This window comes from Vulpes lagopus, chromosome 1 (assembly GCF_018345385.1).
Source record: "Vulpes lagopus strain Blue_001 chromosome 1, ASM1834538v1, whole genome shotgun sequence".
NCBI lineage: Eukaryota > Metazoa > Chordata > Mammalia > Carnivora > Canidae > Vulpes > Vulpes lagopus.
This window is the reverse complement of record NC_054824.1, coordinates 142,809,108-142,827,508: the sequence shown is the minus strand read 5'-3', so window position 1 is coordinate 142,827,508 and position 18,401 is coordinate 142,809,108. Positions and strand designations below refer to the sequence as shown.

The 18,401-nt window shown below is 54.6% G+C and overlaps 4 protein-coding genes across 6 annotated transcripts; all 4 read left to right on the top strand.

Moving 5' to 3' along the window:
- Positions 1 to 826: 826 nt before the first annotated feature.
- Positions 827 to 1,641, top strand: S100A3 (S100 calcium binding protein A3). Its single transcript, XM_041766067.1, has 2 exons — positions 827 to 967; positions 1,320 to 1,641. Exons 1-2 carry the CDS (start codon positions 827 to 829, stop codon positions 1,482 to 1,484), a joined length of 306 nt encoding a protein of 101 aa, XP_041622001.1. The 3' UTR covers positions 1,485 to 1,641.
- Positions 1,642 to 3,100: 1,459 nt separating this feature from the next.
- S100A4 (S100 calcium binding protein A4) lies at positions 3,101 to 5,133 on the top strand. The gene is made up of 3 exons (XM_041765415.1): positions 3,101 to 3,155; positions 3,988 to 4,143; positions 4,837 to 5,133. Exons 2-3 carry the CDS (start codon positions 4,003 to 4,005, stop codon positions 4,999 to 5,001), a joined length of 306 nt encoding a protein of 101 aa, XP_041621349.1. The 5' UTR covers positions 3,101 to 3,155; positions 3,988 to 4,002; the 3' UTR covers positions 5,002 to 5,133.
- A 1,680-nt stretch (positions 5,134 to 6,813) lies between these two features.
- On the top strand, positions 6,814 to 10,036 carry S100A5 (S100 calcium binding protein A5). Of its 3 annotated transcripts, none has more exons than XM_041721900.1 (3): positions 6,814 to 6,858; positions 7,979 to 8,128; positions 9,768 to 10,036. In XM_041721900.1, the coding sequence occupies exons 2-3, from the start codon at positions 7,991 to 7,993 to the stop codon at positions 9,909 to 9,911; spliced, it is 282 nt and encodes a 93-aa protein (XP_041577834.1). In that variant the 5' UTR covers positions 6,814 to 6,858; positions 7,979 to 7,990; the 3' UTR covers positions 9,912 to 10,036. The 3 variants fall into 3 exon arrangements, with proteins under 3 accessions (XP_041577834.1, XP_041577823.1, XP_041577841.1); XM_041721889.1 differs by lacking the exon at positions 6,814 to 6,858 and adding an exon at positions 7,638 to 7,846; XM_041721907.1 differs by lacking the exons at positions 6,814 to 6,858; positions 7,979 to 8,128 and adding an exon at positions 8,509 to 8,658.
- Positions 10,037 to 10,928: 892 nt separating this feature from the next.
- Positions 10,929 to 12,089, top strand: S100A6 (S100 calcium binding protein A6). Its single transcript, XM_041763934.1, has 3 exons — positions 10,929 to 11,097; positions 11,386 to 11,544; positions 11,854 to 12,089. The coding sequence occupies exons 2-3, from the start codon at positions 11,407 to 11,409 to the stop codon at positions 11,986 to 11,988; spliced, it is 273 nt and encodes a 90-aa protein (XP_041619868.1). The 5' UTR covers positions 10,929 to 11,097; positions 11,386 to 11,406; the 3' UTR covers positions 11,989 to 12,089.
- Positions 12,090 to 18,401: the final 6,312 nt, after the last annotated feature.

The window sequence follows — 18,401 nt, the reverse complement described above, 5'->3', positions numbered from 1 at the left end:
CCTGTCCGCTGGGTCATGGGGACCAGCCTGCCTCCCCGGCTGCCTTGGTAGTTTCCGAGCAGGTGATGGGATTGGGGGAAGCAGGCATTTCCCGGAAAGGCTGCCCCTCCAACAGAACAGGGTATTCCTCTGCAGAGCTTGTAGCTCAAGACCCCCAGGGAAGTGGGAGACTGCTTCAGGTGGGGCAAATCCCCAAACTGGCTCTCTGTACACCACCTGGCTCAGGTCCCTGAGTCTGCCTGAGAGGTGAAACAAACCCCAGTTTACAGATAAGGCCCCTGACACCCAGTGTCAATGACTCATCTGAGGAGGCATGGCTACTTGGATGCAGAGTTCAGGGGAGGAGGGGTGGGTGAGGGTGGTGGTGATAAGCTGGTGGGGGTGCCTCTCAGTCCTCACCCCTCCCCGAGAATGTCCAGCTCCTCTGAGAGCTCGTGCTGTTTCCTACAGAAGGACCTTGGGTCCTAAAGGTTGGATGACTGCATTTTATGGTGCTACAGAGTGGGACTGGGTGTCAAGGATGATCAGGGAATCCTCACGGGTCCCCAGTGTGGGGGTGTTGTTGGTGGGTGGGGCACACTCCCTGAGGAGTTCACAGTGATGGTGGAGAAAGAAGACCTTTGTCCAGGAGAATAACAATGGGGTAGTTGGGAAATGTCTTAGAAGGGGCTGGAGTGGTCAGGGAAGGCCACTCGGAGGAGGTAGAGCGTGTGGGCCAGAAGCCTTGGGGAGACAAAGGTCTGGGAGTGGTCCGTGGGAGACACCTGGGCAAAGGCTCCCTGAGTCTCCGGCATGAGGCTCACATCCTTGTTCTCTGACAGTGAGGATGGCCAGGCCTCTGGAGCAGGCGGTAGCTGCCATCGTGTGCACCTTCCAGGAATATTCAGGCCGTTGCGGGGACAAGCACAAGCTCTGTCAGGCAGAGCTCAAGGAGCTGCTGCAGAAGGAGCTACCTACCTGGACCCCGGTGAGCACCCAGGGATGCACTCTGAGCCGGTGGGGCGCAGGCGGAGCTGCGAGGAAGGGACACCAAGATGGGATCCCCGTGGGCGCCACTGCTGCTGCTTTGCAGGGCTTCTGGGAGGCTGGAGCAAGAGCACCGTGCAGAATTCCCAACACATAGTGGGCCCTGAGCAGCATACAGTGGGACCTGGGGAGGGTGCTCAGGGGGCACGGCCAGGGGCTGGCTGAGGTTGGCCTTGGAAGGGGTGCGCGTGGGGTGGGGTGTGTGTGTGTGGGGAGGGGTGGCCCACAAGGGGAGGGTGGGACGTGGCATGCTCACACCTCACCCTCACTCCTCCCCCACCTCCCCTGCACAGACGGAGCTTCGAGAGTGTGACTATAATAAATTCATGAGTGTGCTGGACGCCAACCAGGACTGCGAGGTGGACTTTGTGGAGTACATGCGCTCCCTCGCCTGCCTCTGCACCTACTGCCACGAGTATTTCAAGGGCTGCGCCCCCGACCCTCCCTGCTCCCAGTAGGCCCTGCTTCCCCCAGCCCCGTCCTGTACCCTCCGCATGGTTACTCTGGGTTGTTGGCCCTGTACCTGTGAGGCCTGAGTCATGAGGGGACCTCCTCAGCATCATGGCTGTCATGGCTAGAGACACAGAGCAGGCTGCTGCCGTCTCCCTACTGAGGCCGTGGTGGTGGGAGGCGGCCAGCGCTCAGAGCCTGTGTGCACACGAGAGACCACGACAGGGAAAGGCCCACTTAACTCCTAATAAAGAACTGGTGTCACTTGGTTTGGCTTGCTTCTTTTGAGAGGGTAGCCTGGGGTTTGGGGCAGTCTTCACTCCTCCCTGGGGAGCAGGAGGCTGAGGCCAAAGTCAGCCCAGCAACAACACACCGTCTCCACCTCCTGCAGGAGGGCTGGGCTCCGTACCAGGAGAGTCTAGGGGCTTCGGGGTGTCTGTTTCTCTTTCTCTCTCTGGGGTCTCTGAAGAAGCGGTAGCCCTGGGCTGTGAAGGAAGATGCAGGGGCAGCCAGAGGCTCCCTGGGGTGGGAGCTCAGTTCTCCCGAGCTGTTCCTGTTCTGAGAAGGAGGGTGGGGTGTAGGGGTGGGGCGGGCTTGTTTGCCTGGCTGTGGGAGTCCAGAGAGCAGAACTAATAGGATTAGGGTGTCTGAGGTCTGATGAGGGGATTGCTCCTGGCCAGAGAGGGGTGCCCTGCATCGGAGGGGTAGGGGACACCTTGACCAGTGCCCATCGCTGGAGCCAGGGCCAGCCGAGTGCCTTAGGCTCTACTCCTGGTTCTCAGTCACCCTGAGTTCATACCCCACTCTGAGAAGGTGACCCCGATCCCTGCCTTCCCCCTTTTGTGCCATTTCTCCTCTAACTATCCACTCCAACCTGCATTCTTCATCCTAATGCCACTCCAACTCTAGATACCCCCTCTTGAGATCCTCCCACTGCCCAGCCCTCTGGGTACCTGCCGTCCATCCTTGAGCCCCATGTCTGATTCCTGCTCCCTACTTCATCACCACCTCACCTGGACCTCTGTCCACTGACATGCCTGGGCTGGTCCTAGCATCACCTCTGGGTGTTGTTCTGTTCTTCCTACAGACCCCCAGCCCCTGCCCTGGGCCTCATCCGTGTGGCGGAGTGCTCTCTATATAGGGGAAGGACAGTGAGATCAGTGCCACTGAGCCTGGGGTCTGTTCCTTAGTTCCTGGGCAGCTACATCTCTAGGGTAATTTCTTTCTTTTATTTCCCCAATATTCAATTTTTTTCATCTTATTTATTTTTTTAAGTAGGCTTCACACCCAACACGGGGCTTGAACTTACTACTCCAAGATCAAGAGTCACACACTCTACCCACTGAGTCAGCCAGGTGGTTTCCCGGGCCTCACTCAGCACGCCTGTGTCCTCTTTCCTTGCTGCCTGTGGGATACTGCGCCCTGACCCCCATAGCCCTGAAGTCAGGTTGAGCTGTGCCCACCACATTGACACCCCTGCCCGTACGGGCTCTCCCACTGTCCTGTGTGCCTGCCCTGGGCAGGAAGCTGCAGGCCCACGGGAGGACTGGCTCTCCCTCATCCCCAACCCCTGCTATGGGCAGGGCCTGACCAGGGTATAAATAGGACAGAGCGCTGGGCTTCCCCCACTCTTCCTCTCTTCGCACCCTCTCTCCTCATCTCTTCTCCTTCTTGGTCTGGTGAGTTGAGTCTCCTGATTAGCACACACGGGGTGTCGGGCCCAGGCTGGGGTCAGGCTCTGGGCAGAGGAAGGAGTGACTGGTGAGAGCCAGATGCACTAACTGGGTCCAGTGTGAGATCATGATGTGGAGGCCTTGGTGTGGGGTGGTGCATGTGTGTGTGCGTGCTCCTACATGCATGCATGTGAAAGAGATAAAACAACAACACAAGCAGTGTGCCCGTGGCTGGATCTGACTAGTTGGGTGGTCCTGAGATGCTGGGCTTTGCACGTGTATTGCTGTAGTGTGTGTTGGTGTGTGTGTGAGCCATGCGTGTGTGCATACTCGGGTATGGGATGCTAACTCAAGGCCACTGTAGCCTTTTGTCTGGTTGTGTCTTTGGAGCCTCTGCTCTGCACCAGCCGCCTGGAGCCTGCCTCCCACCCCCAACCCCTGCTTCTGCCACCGCACCCTGCCCCTCCCTACTCTAGGGCTAGGCCACTGGTTTTTTCCGATGTAGGCCCCTGGGCAGGCCTCCAGCAGCCCTGGGAGGGGGAGGATGGGGCAGGGTGGGGCTGCTGTGGTCACGGGAGTACTGGGGGGGCAGTCGGTGAGGCCCAGCCTGAGGGATGCTGCCTGACCCACACAGCCTGTGCAACGGTCCTGGTCAGTGTTGGAGGCCTGAAGCACACGCTTCTCAGCAGGGCTGAGCCCACCTTTCTGGGGTCCCCCTCTGGTGGGAGCAGAGTCTCACCTGGTGCTCCCTGAGGGATGGAAATGGGGTGGGGCATGCTGCATGCAGACCCAAAGTTGGGGCTGGGGGAGATAAGGGTGTCTCTGGGCTTGTCCTCAGATCCTGACAGCCACCATGACGTTCCCCCTGGAGAAGGCTCTGGATGTGATGGTGTCTACTTTCCACAAGTACTCTGGCAAGGAGGGTGACAAGTTCAAGCTCAATAGATCAGAGTTAAAGGAGCTGCTGATGCGGGAGCTGCCCAGCTTCTTGGGGGTGAGTGGCTCCTGCCTGAGAGTATGCCTCTGAGTGCCCCCTTCCCCACAGAGGAGGGGCTGGGGCCAGGGTGTGTGGGGGGGCAGGGTTTGCAGCCAGCATCTCACTGAGATGGGGAAGTCGGGCACAGAGCTTGCTGTGGAAACGCAGTTGGAAACACGGTGAGCACTTGCCACTCATTTCTTGGAGCCTGGCAAGAAGAGGGCCGGGACCCAATGGGTAAGGTTGCAGGCCAGACGTGCCAGGCATTGCACAAGTTAACGGAAGAGGAAGAAAAGTTCAGACCTAAGTTACTCCCTCAGGTAGTGGAAGGGCAAAGCTGAGACTCACACACTGCGACAGTCTTCTGGTTGCCACCAGCCCAGCAATGAGCAAGGTTTGAGTCTCCGTGGACAAGAAGACACAGTTACGGAGACACCTGCCCACACCCCTGAGCACTCACGGCTCTCGTCTATATCAAACTTTATGCAGTTTATATGTTATTCTCTGGACAACCCTGGGGGAAGGGACTGTGGTCCCTGGTCTAGCCAAGTGCAGGTGCTCAGCCGAGAGCAGGGTTCCCAGGCAGGGCCCCCAGGGCAGGCCCAGGGAGACGCTGTGCCTCCCTGAGCTCCCACCTGCAGGTGGAAACCTGCTTTAGTCTTGGCTCCATCCCCAGAGCTTGCGGTCCTACCTGTAGCCTCTTCCCTGCAGAAAAGGACAGATGAAGCCGCCTTCCAAAAGCTGATGAGCAACTTGGACAGCAACAGAGACAACGAGGTTGACTTCCAGGAGTACTGTGTCTTCCTGTCCTGCGTCGCCATGATGTGCAATGAGTTCTTCGAAGGCTTCCCTGATAAGCAGCCCCGGAAGAAGTAAAGGCCTCTGTGCGGAGGGGTTGGGTCCACCAGTTGAGGTCTTACCTGTTGGCAGCAGGCACGGGACCTCACCCTGGCTCCCCAGATGTGTGCAAGTTGTAGACCATGTTTAATAAAGATTCTTGGAAGCTTTGAGGCTGATGGTCTGGGAGACTCTGGGTCTGGGTGGGGGCTCAGGCTGGTGGGGGCAGTTCTGTGCGGAGCAGACTGGTGAGGGTCAGGGAGTGGTGAGCAGAAGACTGTCTGTAGTGCGCCTGCTGGGGTCTGGAATGGGGTTTGGGTGCCTTGGGACAGGGGGCTGAATCAGTGCCTGGCTTCCAACCCAGGGATGGGTGAGTCCAGCCTGTCCATGGTGAGGTTCTGGAGGCCACACCATTGCAGCAGCCCCAGGATATCACCCCTTTGACCTTTGTTCCTGCCCCAGAGATCCTGGGATGAGGGTTGTTAGCAGTTAGGGTCATGGTCCTCCAGAGAAGGACAAAGGACCTCAAAGGGATGAGTGGAGGATTGTGGCTGTGGTGAGAGCGAGGGAGGTGGTGGGAGGTGGCCATAACTTTGGAGCTGAAAATGGCCATAAATTTGGAGATGAAATTCCAGACACCGGATCTGATAAATGAAATTGACATTGTTCTTCCCCCAGAAAATATCAGGAATGATGTTGTGTCCCTTCTGGTCACAGGCAGGTGATTGAGGTCAGCCGACCAGGCCAGGCTGGGGTGGGTTGGGGGCCTCCGAAGGTCATGTCCTCAGCAGGAGGCTTGGTCCCCTTGACCTTTCAAGCTCTCCTCCTTCCTTCTCATTCCATCCTGTTTTTCTCTCAAGTGTCAGAGCAGAGGGCAGGTGACTCAGATATTCCTGCAGATGTGACTTGCAGAGGCCTGGGGAGGATTTGGGTCCAGGAAGCAGCCGCCTCCTCCCCTTCTGTGGTCGGAGGGAGCCCTCCCCTGGGCCTGCAGCACTCTGCCTTGGAAAGTCCCGTTGCTGGGCAACCAGTCCCTGCTGCCTCTGCAGCCCTGCAGGGGCGGGGGTGTGGGGGGTGTATGGTGGTGAGACACAGAGCACAGCGGGGCAGGGAGAGCCCAGACAGGCCAGGTGGGGCCATGGCACCACAACAAACCCCAAGTTGGCTCTGTTCTCAGACCTGAACTGGTTGGTTGGTAGAGCTATGTATTTCCTGGGATTCAGAGGACTCGTCCTGACCCTGTCCCCTTCCTTCACACACCCTGAACCTGCTTCCAACCCACCCCCACCGCATTGCCTGGCCTCCCCATTCTGTGTGCCTTCCCCGGACCCTGATCCTAGGCTTCCATTCCAAGTCTGACAAATCTTTCCCATGAAGACCACTGAGGCTGAGAGAAATCATTTATTTAAAAACTCTGCAAACGCCATAGGCTCTATCCTCACTAATGACTTTGACAGTGCCCTTGGCAGGATACATCTTCCCTCATGGATTCCCATCTCCAGGTGAGCTTGCTTTGCTCTTGGTGTGGACAGTGGCCTCGGGCACGAGCACAGTCCCTATATTTGGCCCACACTCCTGGGTCGTGTTCCCAGAGTAGCTGGTTTCTTTTCCATCCCCTTGTCCCAACAGATTGAGTGCTGGTTTTTGGTTGGCCCTGAAGCTGTGTGTGGCACAATGAACTCTAGGTGTCCCTTCCCCTTGGGAAAGGAGGGAGGCAAGACTGGCAGAGGGGTTTTTCCTCAGCCCCGTCCCAGGAGGCCTCCTCGGGTCCCCACCCATTCTCATTGGCTCTTTCCCTGCCCTGGTTTCCTGGGGATTAGAGCAAGGAAACAAAGGCAGGGAGTGTAGAAGGGAGTGTGTTTCTGCTGTGTGCTCTGTCTGCTGGCTCCTTCCCAGGTGAGTCCTTCCTTCTCACCTCCTGGCTCCTCTCTGTGGTGGGGCAAGTGGGCGATGACAAGCCTTGGGACCTCCACCAAAGAAGGCCAGGCATGAGTGGGCACTTGCTCAGAAAGGACGGCCAAGTGTGAAGCTGTGCTTCTCAGAATTTCTTGAGAAGGGGCTCTGTTGCAGATGTCCGGAAGCCCCTCCTTCCCTGTGGTCCTGGCTGAGTCTCCTGGGGGAGGCTAAGCTGAGGTTTTGGGGTGCCGAGAGGTCACTGATGGATCCAGTTCAAGAATCACTAGGTGGGCTTCAGGCTGAGGGAGGGAACCAGCTGCTCTTTCCTCCTTGCTCTGACTCCACACAGATTAACCTGGAATCCCCACGTGTTGGGGGGTATAGTCCCTTCCAAAGAGGAAGTGGTTTTTGAGTCTGAGTCTGCCTTCCATGGTGGATGGATGGAAGGTGGATGGATTGGGTGGATGTGGCTGTGTTGATGGACGAGGAGGACCACATCCAACCCAATCTTTGGGTCCAATCTCAGATTCCGGAGATTTCCATGCGCCCAACCCACTTGGTGCCAGTCGTGTGTGCATTTCTCTGGGCCAGAGATGGAGACCAGCTGGACAAGTCCAGTAACCTCTCCCCTATTTCCTGCTGAGACCATATCTCCCAGTTCCAACCCCAGCCCCCTCCAAGCCCTGGACTCTCTCTTTGCCCGGTCCTCCCCTTGTACAAGAGGACACACTCTGTCATCCAGTGATTCAGGCACTGGGGCAAAGGAGGGTGCTTAGGAAATGAGTGCCCATGCTCTGTGGGCCAGGGGCCCTTACCACCAGTTTATCTTTTGGGGAGGTCCTCTTGTCATCTACACCTAGAGCCCTTTCCAGCATTTTTGGAACATGCAGCTCCTTTGGGGCTGGCTGGTCTCATGGGTCTAGCTGCTCCACATTTGCTTCAGGTCTTACTATACAACCTGTTCTGGGACATTTGAGTCCACTTGATGGTAAGTTCTGTTTCAACCTGGGTTCTAGTTTCTGGTCCTTGAGAGAGAGCCTCAGGGCTGGGCTAGTGATGGGGAAAGCAAAAGGTCTGGCTTCCCGGGGAGGTAATCCTTCTCTCTCCCTTCACCCTCCAGAGGTACCCACTGATGGAGACTCCTCTTGAGAAGGCCCTGACCACTATGGTCAGCACTTTCCATAAATATTCTGGGAGAGAAGGCAGCAAACTGACCCTGAGCAGGAAGGAACTAAAGGAGCTGATCAAGAAGGAGTTGTGTCTTGGAGAGGTAGGTGACTGTCACCTGCAGCCAAAGACCTGAGTTCTCCCTGTGCACAGCATGGGGGAGGAGGAAAAAAGTGGAATTACATTCCACTGTCAGGGGCTCCCCTCCTGCGAAGGAGGAAGCCTCAGTTCTGCATCTGTAGAGACCCAGCCGAAAGGACCCACACCCATTCTCTGAGTGCTCTAGTCTCAGCCAGGAGAAGGGTGGCCAAAGGGAACCCCTGTGGTGAAGAAGGTGCCAATCTTGGGCCAACAGATGCAAGACCTCTGTGTGTGTGTGGGAGGAACTGGGTTTCACTGAGAAGGAGGGAGGGCAGTGTCAGAGGCTGAATTATAGCCCGTGTGAGGGGTTAGCGGTCAAGGAGCCCATCAGCCATGGGAGAGCCTGTGTGAGGAGCCATGGGGCATGAGGCACCAGGGCGCCCAGCTAGAGCAAGGGCAGGGCACCCACCTGCATGCCTGGCACAGCTGGGGCTCTCAGCTGGCACTGACATGGGAACAAAAAGGATCATTCTGCTGGAGTGTGAACACAAGGTTGGAAGGAAACAGATTGCTTCTTGCCAGATGGAGAAGCTGGGAGGCGGCTGACGGAGGGGAGGGCCTATGAGGAAGTTATATTATTTTTATGGGTAAAAAAAAAAAAAAAAAAGAGGCTCAGAAACATTATCTAGCTTGTCTAAGGACACTCAGCGAGTAAGAGGCTGAGTCCTTCCTTTTCCCCTGAAAATCCAGTCTTGAGGCCTCTCCAGTCACATGGTCAACCTTGGTGGCCTCCTCAGAGAGAGCCTTCCTTTGGGGACTGGATGGAGCAGGTGTGGGTCTCACCAGGCCTGCCCTCTGGCTTGCCTGCCAGGCTCCCTGCATTCTGGAGTTAATGAGGGCGAGGGGAGGGGCCACAGATCCCCTAGGGGTTAATTACGGGGGACAGAGGCCCTGGGGTAGGCCTGAGTTTAACAGGAGCCCAGTCTGGGGGCAAGGACCACAGCACAGAGATGTTGTTTCCATCTCCATCTCTCCTGACGCCCGTCTCCTGTGGAAAAGTGGGAGCTGAGGGCAGTAAAGAGGGGAGGGCAGAATGTGTCTGTCTGTCTTCCTGTCCCACCCAAGGGCCCTGTCTCCATCCTCCTAGTGGAGCAGGGCTGGGAGAGCAGGGGACAGACGGAGTGTGGCTGAGCCAGGGATTCATCTCCATATGGCTGTGCCCCCCAGAAAGGGAGGTGGCAGTGGCTGCTCGGCCCCAACACTGCTCTCCTGGAGTGTTGTCGGGGTCAGTTCTCAGCTACCCACTGTGGGGACAGAAGTCTGGATCATGCTCAGTGCCACATAGTCACCAAAGCATTTCTGTTAGATATTGTATAAAGTCCAGATGATTCTTTCTTTGGATGGTGGGAAGTGCTGAGGAAAAGGGAGGGTGGACCAGCTTTCCTCTGGATATTTGCTCAGACTAGGAGTCAGGTCACCACATGGTGCCAGGCCTTGTGCTGGGTGTGGGCTGGGGACACCGTGGGGGTTGAGATGTTCAGTGTTGCTGAACCAGCTGAGGGTCACCCTGAGGCTGTCCTCCCAGGGGTGGGTGGCACCGTGCACTGGGGGGCAGGGCTGAATGGGGTGGCTGACCTGTCCCTCTCCCTGTGCTCTTGAAGAAGATGAAAGAGAGCGGCATCGATGATCTGATGAGGACCTTGGACAAGAACAGTGACCAGGAGATCGACTTCAAGGAGTACACGGTGTTCCTGACCACACTGTGCATGGCCTACAACGACTTCTTCCTGGAGGAAGATAAATGACCAGGGCTCAGCCCCTTGCCCCTGGCCTCTTCAGCTGTCTCCCAGACACTCCCTGGCCCCTGGCCCTGCTCTCCCTTCTGGATGGACCCTGCTTCTGCCTTCCCTTCCAGCAGAGGAAATAAAGATTTTTTCCATTCCTGGCTGGTTTTGCAGATGTCTTGTCCACCTGGGCTGGGGGTGGGTCGGGTGAGGCAGGACTTCTCCCTGAACTGAGCCTCGGGGCGTTAGGGTCACCTACCTCCTGCCCTTCCCAGTGTGGATGCCACCCGGCTTCCTGGGCTTAGTTCTGCCCTTCAGGGAGATGGGGAAGTTGGGGCAGGCTTTCACTTGCCTTTCAGAGAAAGCTAAGATGAAGTGCTTTGAGGAGCACAGGTACTGGGGAGGGTCCTGAGGGCAGTGGTGGACAAGCCAGCCTGAGGCTACCCCATGCCAGCTTCCCCCAGCAAGCCCACCCCACCCCACCCCATCCCACCCCACCCCAATCTGTGCTTTCTGTTGTCTCCACTCCCCACTGTGAAAATCCTTTCACTGGAGAGCAGCTAAGTAAGGCCAGGGCTGGTCAGCAAGTGCTGCCTCGCAAGAGGCTTGCAGGTGGGATTCCAGGCTGGGCTGTGGGGGTGCGGGCGGCGCGGAGGAAGGGCTATGGGGGTGAGGGTGGGGTTGCGGGCGGGGACGGAGGGCTGTGGGGTGCGGGCGGGAACTTGCTTCTGTTGAGGGGTGGGTGCTGTAGATGCCCTTTGAGTCATATCCTATAGACCTGGCTGCTCCCTCTCCTTCAGCTAGGGTTGACCCGACACCCTCTGGGGACCCCCGCCCCCCTCCGTGGGCTGTGGTGTTGGCCGGGACCTCGGTGTCACGGCCCCGCAGCGGTCTCCCCTGCGATCCCCGCTCCACCCTGGGAACGCGGAACCCGGAACAGCCCCGAGCGGGAGGCGCGGAGGGCTGCGCCCCCCCTGCCCCGGCCCGCCCCGGGGTGTGTCCTGTAGACGCGGGCGCCCTGCGGGCTTGGGTGGGGGCGCGGGAGGGGCTGGGGGCGGGGCTGGGGGGACATGGGCGAGGGGGGGCAGGGCGGGGCTGGGGGCCTGGGGGCGGGGGGAGTGGGCTCCGGCCGCCGGCCCTCGCTCCCCGCCGCTAAAAGGCGCGCAGGCCGCCGCCCGTCGGTCCCTGGACGCTCTCCCGCCGAGCGGTGAGTCCCTGCGCGCCCAGCAGGCGCCCGCCCCGGCCCGAGGGGCCCCGGGCTGCGGGGGCGTGTGCGGGTCCCCTCAGGCTCCCCAGCTTCCCCCGGGCCGCTCTCGCTGCCGTCCGGTTGGTTCCTTGGCCACCTCCCTCCTGCGGGCCTCCAGAGTGCCTCTCCCTCCCCTCAAGCCCTGGGCTGACTCCTGATGGGGACCCCGACGCGGGTGGGGACACAGCTGTTGGGGAATGTGGGTGGGCGGGGGGGGCCTCCAGCACTGAGCAGCCTCTGCGCCCCCAGCTCCCAGCCCAGTGCCCAGCCATGGCGTGCCCCCTGGATCAGGCCATTGGCCTCCTTGTGGCCATCTTCCATAAGTACTCGGGCAAGGAAGGCGACAAGAACACTCTGAGCAAGAAGGAGCTGAAGGAGCTGATCCAGAAGGAGCTGACCATTGGCCCGGTGAGTTAAGTCTCCCCTAGGCCCTAGAAGCAGGGTGAGGAGAGGGAGAGGTGCCAGGTGCATCTGACTCACAGTTACTGGGACGCTCACTGAGACGGTTGGTCACTTCCCGATACTTGATACTCTCAGCCTGGTACCTGCCCCCAATGAGGAGCAGGTGTGGAGAACCAGCCCAAGGTGGACTCGCATCTTTGGTGACAGGGAGAGTGCAGAGCTACTTGCATGAGGGAGGGCTGCCTGGAGGAGGAGAGGAAGAGAACCTCAGGCTCTCCTCACATTGAGTCTGGATTTCCCATTCTGTCCCGTTAGAAGCTGCAGGATGCTGACATTGCAAAGCTGATGGACGACCTGGACAGAAACAAGGACCAGGTGGTGAACTTCCAGGAGTACGTCACCTTCCTGGGGGCCTTGGCTCTGATCTATAATGACGCCCTCAAGGGCTGAGCATACAGCAGGAAGGTGGAGACACCACCCTCCATCGGGCCTGCCTAATTGAGATCCAGTGCTGGGTAACTGTTCAATAAATACCTTTCTTTGGTCAAGTCTTCCTCTGTGTCCTGGTAGCCTAGTGATTTATGTCCCGCTCTGCTTGGTTGCTGCACCAGCCATCAGAGTTTGCTCACAGTCACCTCCGGGGGTGACTTGCAAGGCCCCACACTTGGGGCCACCCTGATGAGGCCACTGCTAGGTCATAAGATGCCTTTACATGGATTCGAAAAGGGTCCCACTCTGGGTGAAGGCTCACATGGTTCCCAGGAGAAAGGTTTCTGGGATGGGACCAAGAGGAGTGGAGAAGGAAATGGTGCCTGAACCTGGCCCTGATGGGTCTGGATTGGGGCAGAGAAAGTCCGGGTGCTGTACTTTTGGGATGTTGGTGAGGTTGGCAAGGTCTGGAGCCAAGAAAGAATTCTTGAGATTTCTTTGGTGCAAAAAGGTGGTTTTGTTAATGCACAGGGACGGGATAGTGCAATTGATTATTGAGGTTGGGGGAAGTAAAGAGAAGTTCCAGAAGGATCTTTATCAGCTAAAGGAGATTCACAGGATCCTGGGGGCATTGCTTTTGTCCAGCTAAGGCTGTTTTTCCCTCCAGCAGGGCATTGAGACAGCCAGGAGCTTCCTAGAGGAAGGTTCTGCTCTGCTGGCCTCAAGGCACTGCAGATTACAAGGACGTTTAGGGTTTTTTACATTTCCTTCTGCCTGTTCCCTTGCGTGGCTAGTCGGGGCCCTGAACCCCTGAAGATGATCGAGTTGCCTGTTTGGCCCTGGCTGTGCCGCAGTGAAGCGGAGGCAGAGAGGCCACATCTGGCAGGCCCAGAGCCTGGCTGGAGAGGCCACCCGGGACACTGGATGGCTGCGTCCATGGCAGCTGCCCACCACCCAGTTGAAGGGGGGGCATACTGTCTCCGTATTCAGTGTGTAAGTGTTCTTTGCATTGGGTTGGAGGTCTGAGTAGCTGCAGGGGGTGCTTGGGATGGTGGGGGGGGCAGGCTAGCCACAGCTTCTGGCCTCTGGATCAGTATTCAGTGAGCCCATCCCTGTAGCCTCAGAATGAATCACCCCAGTCATTTCATGGGAACCAAGCCTGGCTCTCAGCCCCTATCAGGGAGGATGACTAATTGAATTATTGTGTGAATCCATTGTTTGTATTTGTGGTTTCAGGGTATGGGGTGTGGGGGTAAACTGTATCTCAGGGCAATGGGGCATTTGTCACTGTTCTCTGCCCTCCAGGCCTAGTCGGAGCCAGACAAGTTCCTCTGTAAGTTCTGGGCACTTTGGAGGGAGACCACATCCTCCTTCCCCTCTTCCTCCCCCACTTCCTGGGGGCCCAACTTGGTGGAATTGTCGTCCTTCTGTACGGGCTACGGGCTACAATGAGTGAACAGGGGAGAACGGGCAACGGGCTACGATGGGGAGAAAGGGCAACGAGTCCTCTAGTAACCCCTCCTGCCCCTCAGGGAGTCAGAATCACCAGCCAGGGACTCAGCCCCCACAGGCTGAAAAGCCTCATCTCAGCCTTGGCGGGGTCCTTCCAACTCCATCTGGAAAAGTACCCTCCCTGCCTGTGGGGGTGGCCCCTGGAGCATGGGGCGTTCACCCTCACCATCCTGTGGGCAGACAGCAGGGTGCTGGGGGATACCGGTATGGGTTCTCTTGAACCCCAGGGGAGGAGCCTGGGGGATGGAAGCTGCCACAGCTCTGGTGCTCAGGGAGTTCCTCTTATGAAGAGGGAGACAGTATCTGGCCACCCAGGGGATGTCAGTGGCTCCAGCATAGATTCCTACATAAACAACTCAACTTTGTCTACGAGGCACCTATGTGAGTGAGTCAGTGAAAGGAAGGCCTTTTGCAAAGTCAGAATTTGAACCTCTTCCCCTCTTTCAGGGGTGAAAAGACCTTGGTGCAAAGTGAGAGGGGGAGCTGTCTCAGCAGGTAAAGACCCCTCCCCAGGGAGGAGCTGCTCTGGCCAGGCTCACCCCTGTGTTTCTGGGGCGCTCTGCTGGCTGGAGGACCAAGAGGCTGAAGTGAGACTACAAACATGCACAGTCCGCCTGCTGAATAAACAGGATTATTCTTTGGCTTCTGCTTCTCCACAGTAGTGGAGGGAATGGGAAAGAGGATTTAAAAATTAAAACAAACCCTGAATAAATAGCAAATCTTTTTGTTTGCTTTGGGAGTATGACAATTTTTAAAAGATTTTATTTTTCAATTATCCGTACATACAATGTGGGTCTCAAACTCAAGATCCCAAGACCGAGAGTCCTATGCTCTACTGACTAGGCCAGCTAGGCAGCCCAGGGTATGATTTTAAAGGTTTTGTTTTGGAGGTGATGGTGGTGGGAGGAAGCAACATTTCCAATGCTATCTGGTGGGTGCAGTCATGTTCTTAGGGGTAGTGGATGCATGAACTATTCATTTTTATTGTATTTGACTCTGATGTAAAGTTGAAGTGAACGCTTGGAGCTCACTCCGTGAAGCGGTCTGGGCTAACAGGAGGAGAGAGGTTCCTTTTTTTAAAAAAATATTTTATTTGTTTATTCATGAGAGGCACAGAGAGAGAGATAGGGGCAGAGACACAGGTAGAGGGAGAAACAGGCTCCATGCAAGGAGCCCGATGTGGGACTCGAACCGGGTCACCAGGATCACACCCTGGGCTGAAGGTGGCGCTAAACTGCTGAGCCACCGGAGCTGCTCAAGGGGAGAGGTTCTGATGGGAGTCTAGGTCACCCATCGGTGGGTGGGACGGTGGAAGTGGCAGTGTGACCTCATTCACCTAGCTCAGGGTCCTTTTCTGTTTGCTGTGTATAATTGATGTTAATTCTTCTACCTCATGGCCCTGCATGAAGCTGCTGTGTTTGTGAGCTGGGGTGGGCCCAGGAAGGGGAGAGGACTGAGTCACAGAATGGAGCTCTCTGTTCCTTGCCCAGCAAATCTGGAATTAGTAAGAATAAGGCCACCTTACTTTGGTGTAGCACTTTTGTTTTTACCAGACACTTTAACATCCATTGTCTTTTGTAATCCTCAGAAGACCTGCATGTGCTATGGGTTATCAGCCCCATTTGAGTGAAAAGGGAGGTAAGAGCCTCTACTTGGGCATGGGATCAGAGCTGGGCCTTCGCCAGCCCCTTGTCAGTGCACAAGTGTGCCTTTAAAAAAATTTTTTTTTTCTTTATTTAAGCCATCTCTATCCCCCACAGGGGGCTCAAATGCACGACCCAGAGGACAAGAGTTGCGTACTGTTCCAACTGAGCCAGCCAGGCGCCCCTAGTGTGCATCTTATCATGACATAGTTTGGCCATTCTTTCTTCATCTTTTTTTCTACATGTCTTAATTACATATTGAGAGTATACAAAATGATTTGTAGAACACATCTAAGATGTAAGAATCATGGCACAAAACCCTCGACTGTTACCTTTATGTTTCAACCTCTTGGATGGCCTTCCCCATCCTATCTCCTTCCCTCCAAGTGGAATCATTGTCTGGTCTCTGTGTTCGTCCTTTCTTTCTTTTTCTTTCTTTCTTTCTTTCTTTCTTTCTTTCTTTCTTTCTTTCTTTCTCTTTCTTTCTTTCTTTCTTTCTTTCTTTCTTTCTTTCTTTCTTCTTTCTTTCTTCCTCTTCCTTCCTTTCCCTTTTTTTTTTCTTAAGGTTTTACCCATTTATTTGACGAGAGAGAGAGAAAGAGAGAGAGCACAAGCAGGGGGAGCAGCAGAGGGAGAGGGAGAAACAGGTTTCCCACTGAGCAAGGAGGCCAACATGGGGGCCCGATCCCAGGATCCTGAGATCATGACCTGAGCCAAGGCAGATGCTCAACCACTGAACCATTACTATTCTGATCCAAATAAGTCTATAAAATTAGTCCCTGGGTGGCTCAGTCTGTGAAGCATCTGCCTTCAGCTCAGGTCATGATCCTGGGGTCCTGGGACCAAGCCCCAGGTTGGGCTCCCTGGTCAATGGGGAGTCTGCTTCTCCCTCTGCCCCTCCCCCTGCTTGTGCTCTCTCTTTTTCTTGCTCTCTCTCAGATAAATAAATAAAATCTTAAAAAAATAAATTGATCAAATTAATAAAAATCATACAAAAAGCAAATGCTTTACAAAAATAAAGAAAATTAACTTTGAAAGTGAAGGTGAAATGATATCTTAAAGAAAGGACCATCTTCATCACTGGAGCTGTTTTTGGGCTGTGGTGTGTCCTCTGCTGCTGGAAACACTGATTCTACGCTCAGGTCAACAGGGGTGGGGTTGGCTGACACCATCTTCACATAATCCTATTTCTTTTTTTTTTTTTTTTAAGATTTTATTTATTTATTCATGAGAGACACAGAGAGAGGCAGAGACACAGGCAGCAGGAGAAGCAGGCTTCATGCAGGAAGCCTGATGTGGGACTCGATCCCAGATCCCAGGATCAAGACCTGAGCCGAAGGCAGATGCTCAACAGCTGAACCACCCAGGTGTCCCACATAATCCCATTTCTTGTTTGATCAATGAGATGCTTTTGAATTTTTTTCGAGGCATGCAGTCTGTTGTTAATCATAAGCTATATAGTTTCTGTATTGAAAAATATTTATTTGCTTTGTCTCCCTTAATTACTTCATTTATGGATAGAGATTCCAATTCAGAGTAATTAGTATTAGTTTCAGCGCTGAAATGTCCATCCATCACCTGCTCAGAGATAAGAATAATTCTTGAGGTGGGGACTTTGCTTGTTGATTGCATTTTCTTTCTCCTCTTATAGATTATGAAGGTGTAGAAGAATGCTTTCTAGTAGAGTGAATCTTTGATTTGAAGTTTTAATATCTATAATTCTTAGGAACATCTCAATATATAAAGGATTAAAATTTCAGACTTTAAAAAATACTGAAGTAGCATTGCTATACCAACAAAGATGCTAATGTTTGATCCCTAAAAATTGTACAATATAGCAGAATTCTGAAATACAGAAAACAGACATTGTAATCATTTATTCCCTAAAACAAGCAACAGTCACATTCCCAGCTAAGCAAGATGCCTGCATCCACTCTCAGTCTCTTGGGGGAGGGAAGATGTTCACAGTCTGCCCTGAGGAAACTGCCTCCAGAAATGGGTCAAATTCCTTAATGCATCCCCCGCAAAGATAAACAAATATTTCTGTTTTCTTACCAAATCTTCCTAAGTGTATAATTACCTTTTCAGTGACAGCACACAGCTCCTTCCTGTTGACGTCCATTTATTTCAGACATCTAGATCATTTCTGGGTGTCCATTTCAGTCACAGATTATGTGGGCGTAAATAAATATTCTCATAAACACAGTGTTTACTTGGGAGTTAGTCTCAAGAGTGTGAGTCATTACCAGAAAAAGTCAGTTCTGTGGCATAAGTCCAGCTCCAGTTTATTATTGTATGTTCTGAGAAGTGTCCTTGTGCACAGCTCAGAGCCACAGCTTTAGTTTAGGAACACACAAATGTGTGATCCAGAGCTCGATCAGGAAATTACTGACTTTGGTAAGTAAAACTTCTCCAAGAAACTGGAAAAGCCTCTAAAACAAACTGTGTGTGTGCATGTGCATATGTTTGTGTGTGTTTGTTTCCCCATCCCTTGTCCCCAGTTTGGGGAAAAATTGTACGCACTCCTCCTTCTGTGCTCCCATTCAAGGGTTAGAGCACAGGGTTGGGAATGAGTGACCTGGGGGATCAGGCTGCACTGGGGCCTAGAACCCAGGCGCTTCCACGGGAGAGAGGCTCTGAGCAACCTGGTGATGGTCTGGTTGCCAGTCCTTTGGCTGCTCCGCTCAGTGCCATCTGTCCCCTGGGAGTTCCCTGAGAGGCCTGAGGTAGCATGATTGCCATGGACAGCCTGGCAGATGGCCAGATCTTTGGACACTGGCTGGCTGGAGCAGAAACCAGAGCATTCTGCTCCTCTTTAGGGATGTGCCACACAGTGCTAGTGACTGCAGCCCCACAGGGTAAGGAAAAAGTTGAATTAGACATCTTGGCCTTAGTTCTCCTACATTGCTGTCAAATTTGTCTTTGTTTAAAATCATACCAGCTTCTACTATGGATTGAATACAGTTCCCTCCTCCCCCATTCCTATACTGAAGTCCTAATCTCCAATGTGATGGTACCTAGAGAGGTGAAGCCTGTGGGGTGTGATCAGGTTTGGGAGAGGTCATCAGAGTGGAGCCCTTGGAGCCCCTGTGGGACGCCTGGGTGGCTCAGTGGTTGAGCGTCTGCCTTTGGCTCAGGGCATGATCCTGGAGTTCCGGGATTGAGTCCTGCATCGGGGTCCCTGCAGGGAAACTGCTTCTTTCTCTGCCTATATCTCTGCCTCTCTTTCTGTGTCTCTCATGAATAAATAAATAAAATCTTAAAAAAAGAGAGAGAGGG

What these genes read in the sequence shown, in the direction of transcription:
- S100A3 (XM_041766067.1), top strand. Translation starts at nt 827, where the DNA reads ATGGCCAGGCCTCTGGAGCAGGCGGTAGCTGCCATCGTGTGCACCTTC. An exon ending in AGCTACCTACCTGGACCCCG is followed by an intron (nt 968 to 1,319) that starts GTGAGCACCCAG and finishes TCCCCTGCACAG; the next exon opens with ACGGAGCTTCGAGAGTGTGA.
- S100A4 (XM_041765415.1), top strand. Translation starts at nt 4,003, where the DNA reads ATGACGTTCCCCCTGGAGAAGGCTCTGGATGTGATGGTGTCTACTTTC. An exon ending in AGCTGCCCAGCTTCTTGGGG is followed by an intron (nt 4,144 to 4,836) that starts GTGAGTGGCTCC and finishes TCTTCCCTGCAG; the next exon opens with AAAAGGACAGATGAAGCCGC.
- S100A5 (XM_041721889.1), top strand. An exon ending in AGGAGTTGTGTCTTGGAGAG is followed by an intron (nt 8,129 to 9,767) that starts GTAGGTGACTGT and finishes GTGCTCTTGAAG; the next exon opens with AAGATGAAAGAGAGCGGCAT.
- S100A6 (XM_041763934.1), top strand. Translation starts at nt 11,407, where the DNA reads ATGGCGTGCCCCCTGGATCAGGCCATTGGCCTCCTTGTGGCCATCTTC. An exon ending in AGGAGCTGACCATTGGCCCG is followed by an intron (nt 11,545 to 11,853) that starts GTGAGTTAAGTC and finishes CTGTCCCGTTAG; the next exon opens with AAGCTGCAGGATGCTGACAT.